The sequence below is a fragment of the Bombus flavifrons genome, chromosome 4 (assembly GCF_040668555.2).
Source record: "Bombus flavifrons isolate JBK064 chromosome 4, iyBomFlav1_principal, whole genome shotgun sequence".
Taxonomy (NCBI): Eukaryota; Metazoa; Arthropoda; class Insecta; order Hymenoptera; family Apidae; genus Bombus; species Bombus flavifrons.
This window is the reverse complement of record NC_138445.1, coordinates 12,770,616-12,784,627: the sequence shown is the minus strand read 5'-3', so window position 1 is coordinate 12,784,627 and position 14,012 is coordinate 12,770,616. Positions and strand designations below refer to the sequence as shown.

The window sequence follows — 14,012 nt, the reverse complement described above, 5'->3', positions numbered from 1 at the left end:
ATTTCTCGGTATTTTACAGGCGGTTAAGTCAAATAAATAGCCGTGCCGCGTGCCGCATTTCCGACCTGTGGTGGCTCGCGGAATATTAAATATAGAGCTTTGACACACATAGAATGTCGCGTGATCGTTCCACGCGAAGAGATCGCGAATTCACGCGTGTTTTGCCTCGGTCCATGTTCTCGTAAATAAATATCCGGGAATGTGTCGCATGGAAACCGCGTTTCTTTGCTTTGACAACGGATTCGTGCCAACTCCCTGGAACCTCCCTCGTGATTCAGTGCTTCGATCGAACTACGGTGCTCACGCGCCGATGACGGCGGGTCAATCTAAAAAGCTCCGACGAGCGCGTCCCTCGAAGAGATCCTTGAAAAAAGTGTTTCGTGCCGAGATCTATTTGCCAAGCGGCTTATGACCATCCCGCTAAGTGATTCGACACGAGCTGGTGTAAAAAACCTACGTTAGGGTGTGCGTTGTATTTGTTAGAAATGTCACTGACTACCTTCCTTTAGCATTCTTGTATTACCCGACAGAAGCAGTTTCTAACGAGCTAGACCCCGCAATGGTGGATCATGTAAACGAGGCTATATCCAGCCCTACTCTAATCATAAAAAAAATCGTGGTTCCTATACCATTTCCTAGATGCATCGTTCAAGAACGACCACGAGATCACTGTGATTTCCCCGACGATGAACGGCAGCTTGGCTAGGTAACGCGATAAATCAATTCGGGCATTAAAATCACCGTGGTCGTTCGGCCGACGCGATCCCGTTATTACGCTCTTAGCATTGTCACCGATCCGCCTGCGTCTCTATCTTCTCGCGTATCTGCGAATTGAAGCGTCCCACGGTAGGAAAGATCGATCCAGAGAAGCCGAGAACGGCTCGTGCGATTTGTCAAGTTGGCGCGTTGCGCGCAACCACGTGGTGTCGCTTGTCGCGGGCGGATTTAGTCTCCACAAAATCGTACAACCGCGAGGAAAGTTGGTTGCTCGTTCGGATACGCGATGCAAAAGGAAGCTAAGGCAACGAGCAACTTAAAGACAAGACATGTCGATAAGTGCGCAGGATTTGCTAGCGCCTACAACGGACAAAGAAAGTAGCGTAAATTAGCGGAAAAGCGAGCGGGGATTAAGCGATGAGAGATGGAGTCGCGGCGCGCGTGCGACATTGCCGCAAGGACGATTCAATAAACGGTATCCGGAAAAGTAAAACGCATCCTGGTCACAGCTGCAACTCCAGGAACTTGGAGCGATGATGTCAGAGAAAGAGGAATACGTGGCTGGTTGTTAACGATCGTTTTTGGCCGGGAACCGTTTTGACGTTCCGGTATTCGAGCCGACAAAAGCCGCTGGTTTTCGGTCGAACGGACGACACTCTCGAGGCAGCCGTGACTAAGAAAGTTAAAGTATAAAGGTGATCTCACTGCGCGGTACGCGTGGGTGACCGACATCTTGTCAGTCCTACACGCGACGGAGCACCTGCGTGTCATCGCGCGTAGTAATCGTCCGAGCAATTATCGGCGAGAATCACTCGACGGGACGGACGCTCGTAATAATAGTCGCGCGAGAAATCGAGCGAGTCCTCAAGGTTTTCCGATGGAAGCGCAAAGGTGCCACCGACGTGACGCGGCCGCAAAGAGTATCCGATTGGCTGAATACCAAGACGCGGGACGTTCGAGGAAACTATGCGCCTCTTCCTCGGATTTTCGCTAAGGGGAATACCGCGTGGCTCGATCAACACCTTCCGCCGGTCTTTCGGCGAGCCTCGAGGATTCGTAGCGATCAAAGCAAAAATACTGGCGTGCTAGAAAGACGCGCGACTTCAAAGCGCCAGTTATGTCGCGCCACGCGCAAACCAAACATTTATTTGCCGCGAGGAATCAACTAAATAACTGTCGATAACATTTTCTTGAAACTTAATCGGGGCTGTCTCGAATCTGGCGTCGAAACGCGGTTTTGACAAGCGAAACTCTGAAAATAATTTAAAATAAATAACTTTAACCGGGAAAAGCACCATACCGGCTTTGAAGGTACTTAACCGACAAGTTCTTTGAAAAGGCCAGGGACGACGTCGGCATTGGCCGCACTGAAAATAGTCTTTTATCGTGTTTTCGGAAGCGGCAACGGCTGCGGGAGGTGGGTGCCGCTTGTAAATCAGCGTTTAAAGCGTTTAAAAACGCGATAGGTGGGCCGATTTAAAATAGACGGTGGAACGCGCGAGTAGCCGCACGCCAGAGCGCAATAGGCAGTGTTAAATCTCGCGAAACAAAAAGAAACGAGTACGGGCGACTTTCTGCATTTCGTCATTCGATATTCCAGCATGCAAATCGAGAAGCCGCGGTTGCGCCAATTCCGGACGCTTCGCTGCTCCGCGAGCAAACGCGGCCGCCACGATGTCGCTGCTCTGTCGCGGGAGAATCGCCTTGTTAAACGATCGTTTTTTCCATTCCATGTTTCGACATTACCTGTTCGCCGATCGTTTCTGTCCTCGTGATACTTTTCGCTAAACCGCGAATTTTTATTCGTCCTGCCCGACGGACGGTCATGAGAAGAATAAATTTGGACACTGGACGAAATTGTTATGCGAATTTTAATAGGTCATCGTGTTCTCCGCTTGAAATAACTAGGCCTGCATAGCTGAGTAGGCCGGCAGACTTCTACATTCCTTCCTCTGTGCTGAGATAATTCAAAATATTATATAAAAATAGACACGTTGAAACTATGCTACTTGCAACACCAGAGGCAAGATGAAGGTCTGTCGTCGACCCTAAAGAGCCAGTAACCATTAACGATCCGATGCCAGAAGCAACGATTATGTATCCTGAAATCTGCCTAAAATGAACCATTAAAACCAGGCTCAACGACGAAACGATGTGTCGTAAGTGGTGTGGACCAACGTTCTCTGATCTCTGCAATAAAAGAAACACGAATGGACGTTAACGGTATGCGAGCGAGTTATACGCGAATAATAGCGCGTTACTCTCGGCTCTTGTATGGTGTTACAGCGACGCAAACGTTGAGAGATATCGTCTGCTTTTTGTACCGCTACTTTTGCGACGCGCTCATCGTCGGTGCTGTAATTTCAATGAATCATAGACTCCTAAGAACACCGTGCCTATATTTCACAGGCTACTTATTCTACAGGCCTTTATGACTACAACGTCGACATAAAAACGTCTTTCCTTCTAAAACGTTCGGATTATTTTCTACGAGGGGTAGATTTCTAAAGAAAGATTCGACACGGTTCGAGTTTCTACGTTCCCCAAAGTAAATTTTTAATTCAAATTTCCGGTACGAAAGGCAACAGACTCGCGGTAAAGCGGAGCAACAGGTGCCGCCGTTGGTCTGACTAGAATCGATCAGAGCCACTGGCCGCGTAAACTAGTCCACGGACGAAATTAATACGACACGCGACTGCTGCACAGCTGTTACTAAATACAATTCTATTTTACCTATGTGCCCGTCGAGCAGTCGCCAAAGCAGGTACCGAAACCCAGCTCCCACGCGCTCGCGTAACAATCTCGAGACATCGAGACCAGTCTCCCCGGAGCCAGTATGCAGCTAGCAGACTACACAGGGCGCTAAATCAAATCGACTCGAATCACTACTGGGAACGTGTGATACACTACTCTCGATTGTTCACAAAGCACAGTTTCAGCAACGAACGAGTCGTGCAACAGGTACACGCAGCGAACCCGGACTCGACCAGCTTCTAATCGGCCCACGCACTCACACTCGGTCTGATCAGTTGCGTAATCGCGATACCGCGATGTCAAGACGACATCGATGGAGAATTCCGAGCGGTCAACGTAAAATCGAGATGTCACGCCTCGACGAGAAGAGAAGATAAACGTCGCGTCGGTCAAACGTTGATCTCGACTGGACAGGTGCCGAGAAAACACGACGATCACGGTCAAAAGGCGAAAACGAACTCGTGCGCTGCTCGCCGACCCTATACTGGCGCATATTGCCGAAGCACGTGCACGCTTGGCGTATTGGAGTTGCCAGAAAGAGGCGAGGCGAGACGAGGCGCGATGCAAGCGAGCTAGCTAACTCACTCGCTTGCTCGCCAATGACTCACGGCTTCTGGTGCGTGAGGACGCACACGCGGATCGACGTCTGTGTGTCGGGAGCCTGCGTGACTCGAGTTTCGAGCAATTGCTGTTCGATCAAACCGACTAGCCAAGGCTTACCGGTTCTACTCGCAGCGAGACAGTTGTTCGAGTCTCTGTTCGGTGGAACAAGCATCTATTCGACGAATTTACGGTGATTCGTACGTGATACCTGATTTTCGTGAGAATCGATCAAACAGCGATGTGCCGAAGTTGGCTGTCGCTGACATTGTCAGAACAATCACAACCAGAGTTCGAAATAAACCGAGAATTCTCAGCGGGCTCGTTTGACGCGATCAGTAAACGAAAATAGAGATACGACGCGAGATAAATCCGCGTGGACAAAGAACAGCGGGAGAAAAATCCAGCGACGAGAGAATTTTGTTCTTTAAGAACGCCTCGAATCTGGTCCCGCGGTAACTAGTCAACGCGATCCATCATCGCGTCGCTGGAATCTATGTTAATCTGTTGGCTCTATGACTCGGTGGATTTGCTACGCTCACAATCGGAAACTTGTTTAGACCGTAACGAGCGTAACTGCGTGTTAGCCTTAAATCGCGTATTCGTAACCCGGAATCGTGGTGGATCTAAAGTGTTGAAGATCTGGTCTAGGTCTAACCGAATATGTAGGAGAGGAACGCCAATCTAATTCCGCTATGATATTATATCGCTGGCGATGTTTGGAAAATAGTCGATCCACAAGTAGGGCCACGTGCTCCTGTCGTGGCATGGATCGTTTGAAGCGCGATACGCTCGTAAAATCTGTATAAGTCAGCGTAATACAGGCTGCACCGCTTATCGGTCTCTAAAACGCAGCCGCGAATTAAATCGGTGACGAATAGCGAATCCGCCTAATTCAGAGAGCTTTCCGCGAGCTGCAGCCGCTATTTGGCAACTGATAAACCTATAAATACGAGCACGTGCTCCACGTTTCACGAAGGAGTGCAAGAGAGACGACTGTCTTGGATAAACAGCTGCTTGCTAGATTATTCGGATCCGCTCAGGCTGGTAAATCAGTCAAACGATATTTCGCATCGAGTGACGCGCGCGCTCTCGTAAATCGATAAAAGTTAAACGCTTGCTTACACATGGTCGACGCCTATGCGATTTCGTTGGGCGAACAACAGTCGAAAATACGCGTGTCAAACGACTCGTCGACGCGTATCCGTTCGCTTTTATCGCGTAAATTATCGACGTTCATAGGCGTAGGCGCTTCGATAAACGGAGGTGCGGTCGAGCGCGTAAACTTTGATAGAAACGAATTGGTAACGATTCGCATGCAGCGTGTAAAATTAAAGGCACGACCTCTGTTAGAACTATGCCGCCAGAGAGCCGACTACCGCCGCGTTTTATTCGATTTAAGTGAAAGCGGGACAACGACGAAGTCTCCGTTGTTTCGTAAGTTCAGAGACGTCGATACAGCGCCTTCGAGCCGATGATTAATAAATCAGGGAACATGCAACAAGTAAAAGTTTGCTGGACGGAAGCCGCGGCGAAGACGGGGCTTACGAAGGTCGGTAATCGATAAGTCACACCTTTGTTCGTTCGTGTTTGTAGTCTAAAAACGGGGAAAGAATCGCTCCGATAACAGTCGTTACGAGACTTTCACGACGATCACGTGAATTACGTCGTCTTTGTCTTTCGTTCGCAGAAACTGGAACGGATTATCGAGGAAAGAACATAGACAAAATCTGCAATCGTCAGGCACAAAAATCTATTTCGTAACGCTTTTGCTGGCTAGAAGAAATCACAGGCGAAGCCTAGCTCGGAATCCATTAGCGATACCGATCTAGGGACGTAATTTAATTATCTAAATTTACCGTGTATGAATCGGGCATGACGACGCGCTTCTTCGTTCCCACATGTCAAGGATTTATTTTTGAAACGAGCTACGACCCGCTACCAGGTCGAAATAATTGTAACAAGCGTTTCTAGCTGACGTTCGACCTTGTTTTTCCAAGCTAACAAGCTTAATTCGTGGCAGCAGGCGGTAGGAAAAGAGAAACGACGCCCACGCGTTTAACGTGTCCAGAAAAGCAACGGTCAGTTGGATTTCCTACGCACGAGCTCTCGACGAAAATGGATCGGTAAAATTTTTCCGAGAAGCACGGCACCTGAGGGACGCAACGATCGTCCCACGCTAAGGGGAATGAAATTGAATCGAGAAGCCTAGCGACGATCGAAGGCCGCGCGGATTCGGGTGGCTATAGGTGGCATAACTGTAAATCCATCGCGGTGGTTATAAATGCAGCCGAGCACGAGGTAGTGTCCCATACCTTTCTCTTGCAAACGCTGCGATGCTGGAAGGAAGATCGGTTCCCTTCCCCGCTACTTTGACCAATTAATTCGCTATTACCGCATTGCTAGTCCGTAAATCACGGAGGATAATTACTAGCTGGTAATTCCATCGCTGTTCAGTTACGCTTGGGATAATGGATAGGTTGTGAAGCGTTTCGGTGAACAATTTCGCCATGATTCGATCTTGTGCCGATCCTTTGTCCCGTTTCGTCGCCTTCTTTGCTTCCTTTTTCGTGCCGTTCCTCTCGACCTACTCATCGAGAATATTCTATTCGACTCGTTGATCACGTTGATTTTGTGAATTCAATTCTCCTTCTTACCGATCAAAGCGATCTCCTCTCGCTTGATAATCGGAGGGTGTGAGAATGACGCGATTCCCTGTCGCTTCAGCTAATGGAACGAGATAATTATTTCCGGATAAGCAACCCGATATCCCGATTAGAGAAACTCGTCGATCGATGGAACGCATTAGACAATGTACGGCTAATTGAAAGGCGATGGGATTCATCGATCGTTCGAGCGGATCGCGCGCAAGTGTCAACAGACGTGAGAAACTCGAAGACTTTGACACCAAAGTGTGTCAGCGTTACGAATACGCCGCTGGAGAGGGAACACCGATTCGCTTAAATGCCATCAAGATTTACGGAAGCTCGTTTCCTTCTTGTCCTCATCTTCGCAGAAAGCAAGGTGAACTAAGGTTTTTTTTTTAAAGGACGATAAAGGACATCGCGGTGAACTACTGAACGCAACGGTATCAAAAACGTTTCGATACTTACCTCCACGTGTGCGGCGAGAATCCTGAACACGTATCTCCGCATTGTAGACAAGGTTGCCCCTCTTCGACGTCCGTGATCAGGACACCCTACGATCAAACAAATAAAAATACATTTTCGTTTTTTACATATCGCAATCACCGCGAATCTAACAATATCCGATAAAAATGATAGTTGTTGCAATAAGGTCGCGTTAATTGCAAAATGGTGAAAGGTCTGGATCATCTTTGTAAATGTCAGTCGCCTACGGCGTCGTTCAATGATACCTCTATTCGGCTACGAATCGACGCTCCGATCTAACAGAGATACGTTGCTCCCTCGATCGTAAAGAATAAATAAAAAATAGGAAAAGGAAAGAGTTAAGAGCATGAAAGACAAGCGCGTCATCCTCTCGCACGATCGTGACGCGTTCGTTAATTACGTCCGAAGCGGGACAAGGTCGGAGTCGCGAGTCTTGTAATTGGGAAAAGTTTTTAATCGCGCAGCTGGTCGTTGTTCGTGACAACGGATCGCGCGAGTATCCACAGCGCGTAGCAGTACTTCCAAAAGCGAACGATCGTCTGAGATTTCCCGGCAAATCGGAAGAGTTTGCCTTTTAAGACGTTACACGCGGGCTCTCCCACGTTGTCGGCTTTAAAGAATCGTTGGGTGACATTTGGACGCGGCGCGGCAGCTTCCAAACGCGTCGTCGCGAACGTTTACGAAGCGGAGATAAAGGGAAGCAACGACGATGGAAAGCTCGAAGCGCGTTGGATGCGTTCAAGAACCTTCCGGCCGGCATATATGGTCGGTCCGCCCACGTGAAACAGGTCGCGGCACTGGCATCGCCAAATATCGAGTAGACAAGTAACGCGCCATGGAAAATATGTAAGCCGATGTGTCTCTAGCTGTCTATATATAGGAATCTTGAATAATGATCCCTGAGCGAACGCGCGTCGCCTAATTAACATATTTTTCGTCCTGACTCACGAGTGAAAGGACCGGGTACTCGTTTTTTCTCCGTAGCTCGCACTACCAACTGGAAATCACCTGAAAACCGAGCGCGCGTACCTTGCCGCGTTTGATTTATGCAGCCGTTCTTTCAAGCACCGTCGGACATTTTAATCTCGAGTCGAGTCGAGCTCGAGTTGTTTTCCTCGAGTGTGCTGGACTCGCGTCTCGTTTTCGACGCTGAATCATACGCGAAAAGGCAGACGATTAGATCATTTTTCGAGCGAAGAAAAAAACGATTTCAGGAACGTACAGAACGAGATCCTCGGTGATCATGTAAATTCCTCGTCAACGTCCGTACGTTGTCGTTATTTCGTCCACGCACAGAGCGCATGTCGTTGACTCCTCGTCCGTTTATAGCGCGGTTAACAGCTTGGTAAGCGAGGTCGCTTCGGTCGTCGCGATTCCATCGACTTCCATCGTTAACGACGATGATTGACGATCGTCGATTATATGGACAAAGGCTTGGCGTTTTTAACGCGGCGGTTGCGAACACGGCTCGAGGAAAGATGTGATCCGTACGGCTGCGTACGTGTCCTACACGCCGCGCGACCATTCCACTTGTAGGCGGTTCGCTGACATTTCCATGACGTGTTAGCCAATAGATGGTGGAATTACGTAAGGACATTGAAAACTTGCGTTAAGCCGACTGAATGACAGACCGTTAACCCTCCGACCGACTGGATGGATAACTCGCTCGCGCGCGAAAAAATCCAAGCGGTGTAATTTTCGCTCGGACTAATTGCGCTCCGCGACCGTTCTGACCAACTTTGACTCGAGAAAGTTCACGTCTTAGCCCGTGGCGAGCGGTATCCGTGCTCGAAGAAAGACTAAATAGCCGAGTAACGGAGTGGATTAATTAAAGGATTAACAAGCGTTGACGGATAAAGCAGCGGATGGGTTTGCTTTCACCCTGATTGACTTAACAGCCAGCCCAGATTTTTGCGTCTTCGAGCGCTCGTTATTCCCTCGATATCGTAGCGGTGACGTCGCGTCGACAGCATAGAATTAGCGTTGCAAGCGGCAAGAAGATGTTCGAAAGAACAGAGGCGTATTGGGGTTGGTTTGGAATCAAAAAATTTCACTGGTCAACTAAAAATTTAATCAAAACTTTCTACATGTACTCGTTCGTATATATATACGCATCTAATAATTCCATAAAGATAAGTCGGTAATTGCTCTCATAATTACTTTCACTTATTTCATACATGTCCGTTGAACGTTCAACGAGCTCTCGTGTAGTTGTGCGTAGATATAATAAAAGCATGCATACAACTATCTAGGAAGTAACGTGGATGGTACCGCCGTATAGTTAACGTATGGCATGAAGGAAAAAGAAATCGCGATACAAAAGCGTGGCAGGAGCGAACCACGACTAACGACCGATCGTCAACAAGAGCAAATCGCGTGAAACACGGCAAGAAAACGTTCGCACCTTCCAACGATCCACCAACACACTCGGCACGTACTGATTCCGTCCAGCGGCGCGTCGCCCGGTGAAAATCAGAAAAACAAAATTCCTCGCTGCGCCGGCCGATTACCAGCGTGCAGCACTCCGATTCGCCTCAGCTTTCGAAACCGTTACGAGAATCATCTCGCTTTCATCTTCTCCATCGATTTATGAATATAGCTTCTCGCTTCTGAACCATAAAGGACTGATCGAACGCAATTGACTCATGAAAATGCCATACCCCTTCGCGGTAATTCCAGACTCTTCTCGAAGGTGTAGAAACGCCTCTCCCTGGTATAAAGCCGTCTCCGCGCGTCGACCCTCTCTGTCGACGATCATTCTCCTCCTCGTCTTCGTCGCTGTCCGCTTCGTCCTCCGCCTCGTAACGCCTTCTCCTTTCCGCGTACGTGTCCTGTACAGGACGACGGCGACGCCTCCTCTCGGCCGGGCTCGTCTCCGGACTCGTTCGAATCCTGATGATCGTCGCCCCGTTTCTCTCGTGGGTCGACGTGTATCTACTCTGTAGATCTCGAGGATGTTCCCCGTTGCCAAAGCCGCTGTACGTTTCCAATTTCGTGCAGCTGCGTTTCGAGTCCTCTATCTCGTTGCCGAATCCTTCGTTCGACTGTTTTCTGCCATGGAATTCTTGAATTCCCGTTTCGGGAGAGGGATCTCGGTCGATCTCCGAACGACCCTCCGGATTCGCACGGTATCTGCTGTTCTCTCGGAAATACTTGGCGGCGAAAATCCGGTTGCTCTCGTGCCACGACTTGGAATCGAATTCCTCGCGGTCCTTGGCATCCTTTCGACACTCCGCTTTCGGTTCGTCCCGTTTCGGCGGTGTCAACGGTCTGGAATGTCTGTTCGATCTTTTATCGACGGCCTCGTGATTTTTGCCCCTCGAAGACGTTCGCCTCTTCAACGAGGAGTCTCTTTCCAAATCGTAATCCTGATCATTTAGGGGGCTCGTTCGAGTCTCGTCGTCTTGGGTCTGGAACGACACGCTGCCAAATTCGACGTATCGTCCATTAGGAGAGTGCCTTCTCCTTGGCTCGTCCAAGTTTCGAAAAGATACTTTACTCGGCTCGTTATCCTGGCCTTTGTGGACAGGTCTTCGATCCGCATCGTCGTTACGATCTTTGTAGGAAATTCTGCCAAACTCGACGGTCTTCTCCTTGAAGGAATTTTTACGACCTAAGTCGCCGCTGGAATGATCTTTAAAGCTAACTCTGCCGACGTCTGGCTCTTGATCCTTGTACGAGTGAATTCTACCTGAATCAAAGTCGTGTTCTTTGAAAGTGATTCTACTGACTCCGTCGGTATGTCCTTTCAGCGAACGCTTCCTCTCCTCTTCGTCGTCGCGATTCCTCGGCAGAATTCTCCCGTAATCCGAATTTTGTTCCTTAAAGGAATTTTTTCTTCTTGCGTCGTAGACCTGCTCTTTCAATGAATTCTTCCTCGAGACGTGTTCCGGCTCCCTTCCGAAATATTTCTTCTCGACGTCCTGGCTCTTGAACGAGTTTTTTCTGTACAAATCGTTTTCTTCGTCCTTGAAGGACGTTTTCCTACTCAAACTGGGCTCCCTATCCCGAGAGTGGCTCTTCTTCGTGTCAGCAGATTTAAACGAACTTTTTCTCGTCACCTGTCGATCGTGATCCTTAAACGAGTCCTTTCTCCCTAAGTCGACGTCCGAATCTTTCAACGAAACTCGCCTAGACGATTCTAGATCTCTTCTGGGTTCTACGAGAGCTCTCTCGTACTTCTGTATTCGCACGTCGAAATCCTCCGGATTGCCATCGTAAACGTAACTTCTTCTCTTTGGACTGTTCTTCCTTCGAGAAACGTCGTCTTCCATTTCTCTGGGTCGTCTATGTGCTTTTTCCACACCATACCCGTCGGTTTTCCTCTCTGTAAACGAGTCATTGGATTTCTCCATCCTTCGGTCCACGGAACGATTTCTATTATCTTCCTGCTCGTACGTGTCCAGGTCTCGCAATTTAGATCTGCCAGATCTGCGCTCACCTTCTCGATCGTTGATACGATCTACTTGAACTTCGCCTCGACCTCCACTTTTCGACCTGTACTCGTCCTTTTCCGGACTGTGCGAATCGCGCTCCGCTCTAAACTTCAATTTGTCTTCTTCTCGAGACTTGAAGCGCTCTATCATCGCCTTGATCCTTCGATCCGGCGATCTTCCATCGACGGCCAAGTTCTCGATCTCCTTCAGAAGCTGATCCCTCTCGTCGTTTCTCTGCACGTCGTCTTTGTCGTCGTATTTCGATCGAGCCAGCTTCGACGTAACTTTCGAGACGTCCGAGTTTTCCCAGCTTTCTTTCTTTTTCGATCTATGCGATGCTGCATGTTCGCGATCGATGGATCCCGTCCTCGTTCCATCGTCACGCTGCAACGTCTCCTCGTGATCATCGCAACGATCCTGCCTGGTGGAGTCGTTCTTCGATCGTCCGTTGGTTAATCGAGAACCCTCGAATCGATCTGTCTGCTTCCTCGATCTGAGACTCTCGTTCTGCACAATGTCCTTGATGTCCCAGGCGCCAAAGTGTTCCTTACTCTTTTTATACAATAAATCCGCGTTTGCGTTCCCGTGCTCCTTATAGTCTCGACCGTTCTTGCTCACCTCGTCGTTCTGTTGCCCCGTCATGCCAAAATGGTAACGATTCGAGATGTTCTTGTACGACTTTAACGCGTGATCTTCCTGCTCGTCGGGCAAACGGTCCTTGGAATACGAGGTCACTTTGGAACCTTCCTTGATCGACGAGGAACCACGAAGAAGACGCGACATGGTCGTGTGCAGCACCGTATATCAACCGTGTATCTACTAGAACCGATCGATTCGCGTCACGTTGGAAACTTTTCAAGGTTCCGTTACGGTTCTCCGCGAATCCAGTTTGCGACGTGTATTACCGCGTCCGATGACTTAATCGGGTTCCTTTCGATCCGTATCGCGAATATTCTCGTCGACAAGTCCTGTGAGGAGAAATCACACAGCGCGATCACATATCAGCGGCGCATTTCACGGAGCGAAATTGTCCAGTCGCGACTATCGCGAGCAGAATTCAGCAGCGAGTGACATCGGTAGTCGGTCAAAGAAACTCGATGCGATGGTTTCGTTCGTTACGGCACAAAGACGACGACGACGACGAGACCGGGAGGGAAAAACGCGCGTCGTAGACTCGGTATCTCATCGGATTCTTTGATAACGTGGTATCGCGGATCGACGAATCGCTATCGTGGTCGAGAGAAGACAGCTCTTCTAGTCGCTTCGGCCACCTCGTAACCGCAACAAACAGCAGTATCTTTGGATCCCTTTCGGTGGCTTCTTTTCGCGAGGCGAAGCCGGCTTCGGCCGAACGAACGGAGCAGACGACCCTGAAAGTCGTCTGTGGACTTTCACGAACGCGAGCACTTTGCCAGTCGGAGTCACCACGAGAGTGTGCACCGGAGGAGAGCGTGTTGTTCCTCTCCCCCTTCTCGTCCTGTCCACCACCTTCCTCCTCTCCCTCTTTCGCTTTAGATGCCTCGCTCTCTACGTCCCCACTCACTGCCTCCTGCATCCTCCTCTCCTTTGCACCGTCACCTCCTTAGCTGTCCTCCGTCCTGCGGTCCTCCTCGAGGTGAGGCGGACCACTCGATTCTCCCGTTAATCCGGCTCCTCTCTGCGTCCTCCACCTCCACATCTGGCGCGACACGACCACGTGAGCTCGACCTCGCTCGAGTTCACCGGGATTCTGGGTCTCTTCTCCCAGCTTTTCCGCTCTGTTCAACCAATTTTCACCCGAATCTCGATTCTCATTTCTACCGTAGTCCTTTCTTCGTCGACCTTCAGTTTCTTTCGACACGTGTTACGATCGGAAGCAACACATTACGGCGAAACGACCACGACGACAGGGATGTACAATGTACGCGCGCTCGTTTAGATTATGTTCCATCGAATGCTCGGGTAAATCGACCAGATCTTCTTCTTCTCCCATTCGTGGAGCTTGTCTAATTACAGTCATTTCGCTGGGACGATCGACGCTCCTAATCGGCTCGTTTTCCATGCCACAGACCTCTCATCGGAACGACTCTCGGCGTTGTTTTGCCTCCTCGATTCCTGCTCGACGAACAAGTCTAGCAAAAAGTCGAAGAACGTCGTCACCGACCGCAGCAGCTCCTAATGACAGTGCGTCGTGGTTTAACCGACACTTGAACGAGTGCGTAACGGCTCGGAGCTCGAGCAGAGATAGGCGCCACCGTCGTTTAATAGCTGCGTTAGGCAAAAAGCGGGCAAGATACGGTGTCTTTCTCTTATCTTTTCTTTTCTCTTTTGAAAGGGGGCTAGGGAGAGATGACAGCTGAAAATGGTCAGCGGGGCGCATCATCGAAGCGACTCG

The 14,012-nt window shown here is 49.5% G+C and overlaps 1 protein-coding gene across 3 annotated transcripts in view; it reads right to left on the bottom strand.

The window, feature by feature from the left end:
- Window positions 1–14,012, bottom strand: part of Lmpt (four and a half LIM domains protein limpet) — a 71,470-nt gene that overhangs the window by 40,857 nt on the left and 16,601 nt on the right. For 2 of the 3 annotated variants that reach the window (XM_069110727.1, XM_069110726.1), the window contains one exon: window positions 7,185–7,270. In XM_069110727.1, coding sequence (XP_068966828.1) covers window positions 7,185–7,270 — 86 coding nt within the window. Of the gene's footprint in view, window positions 1–7,184; window positions 7,271–9,862; window positions 12,437–14,012 lie in introns of those variants that run through there. The other variant, XM_069110721.1, reaches the window with a different exon arrangement.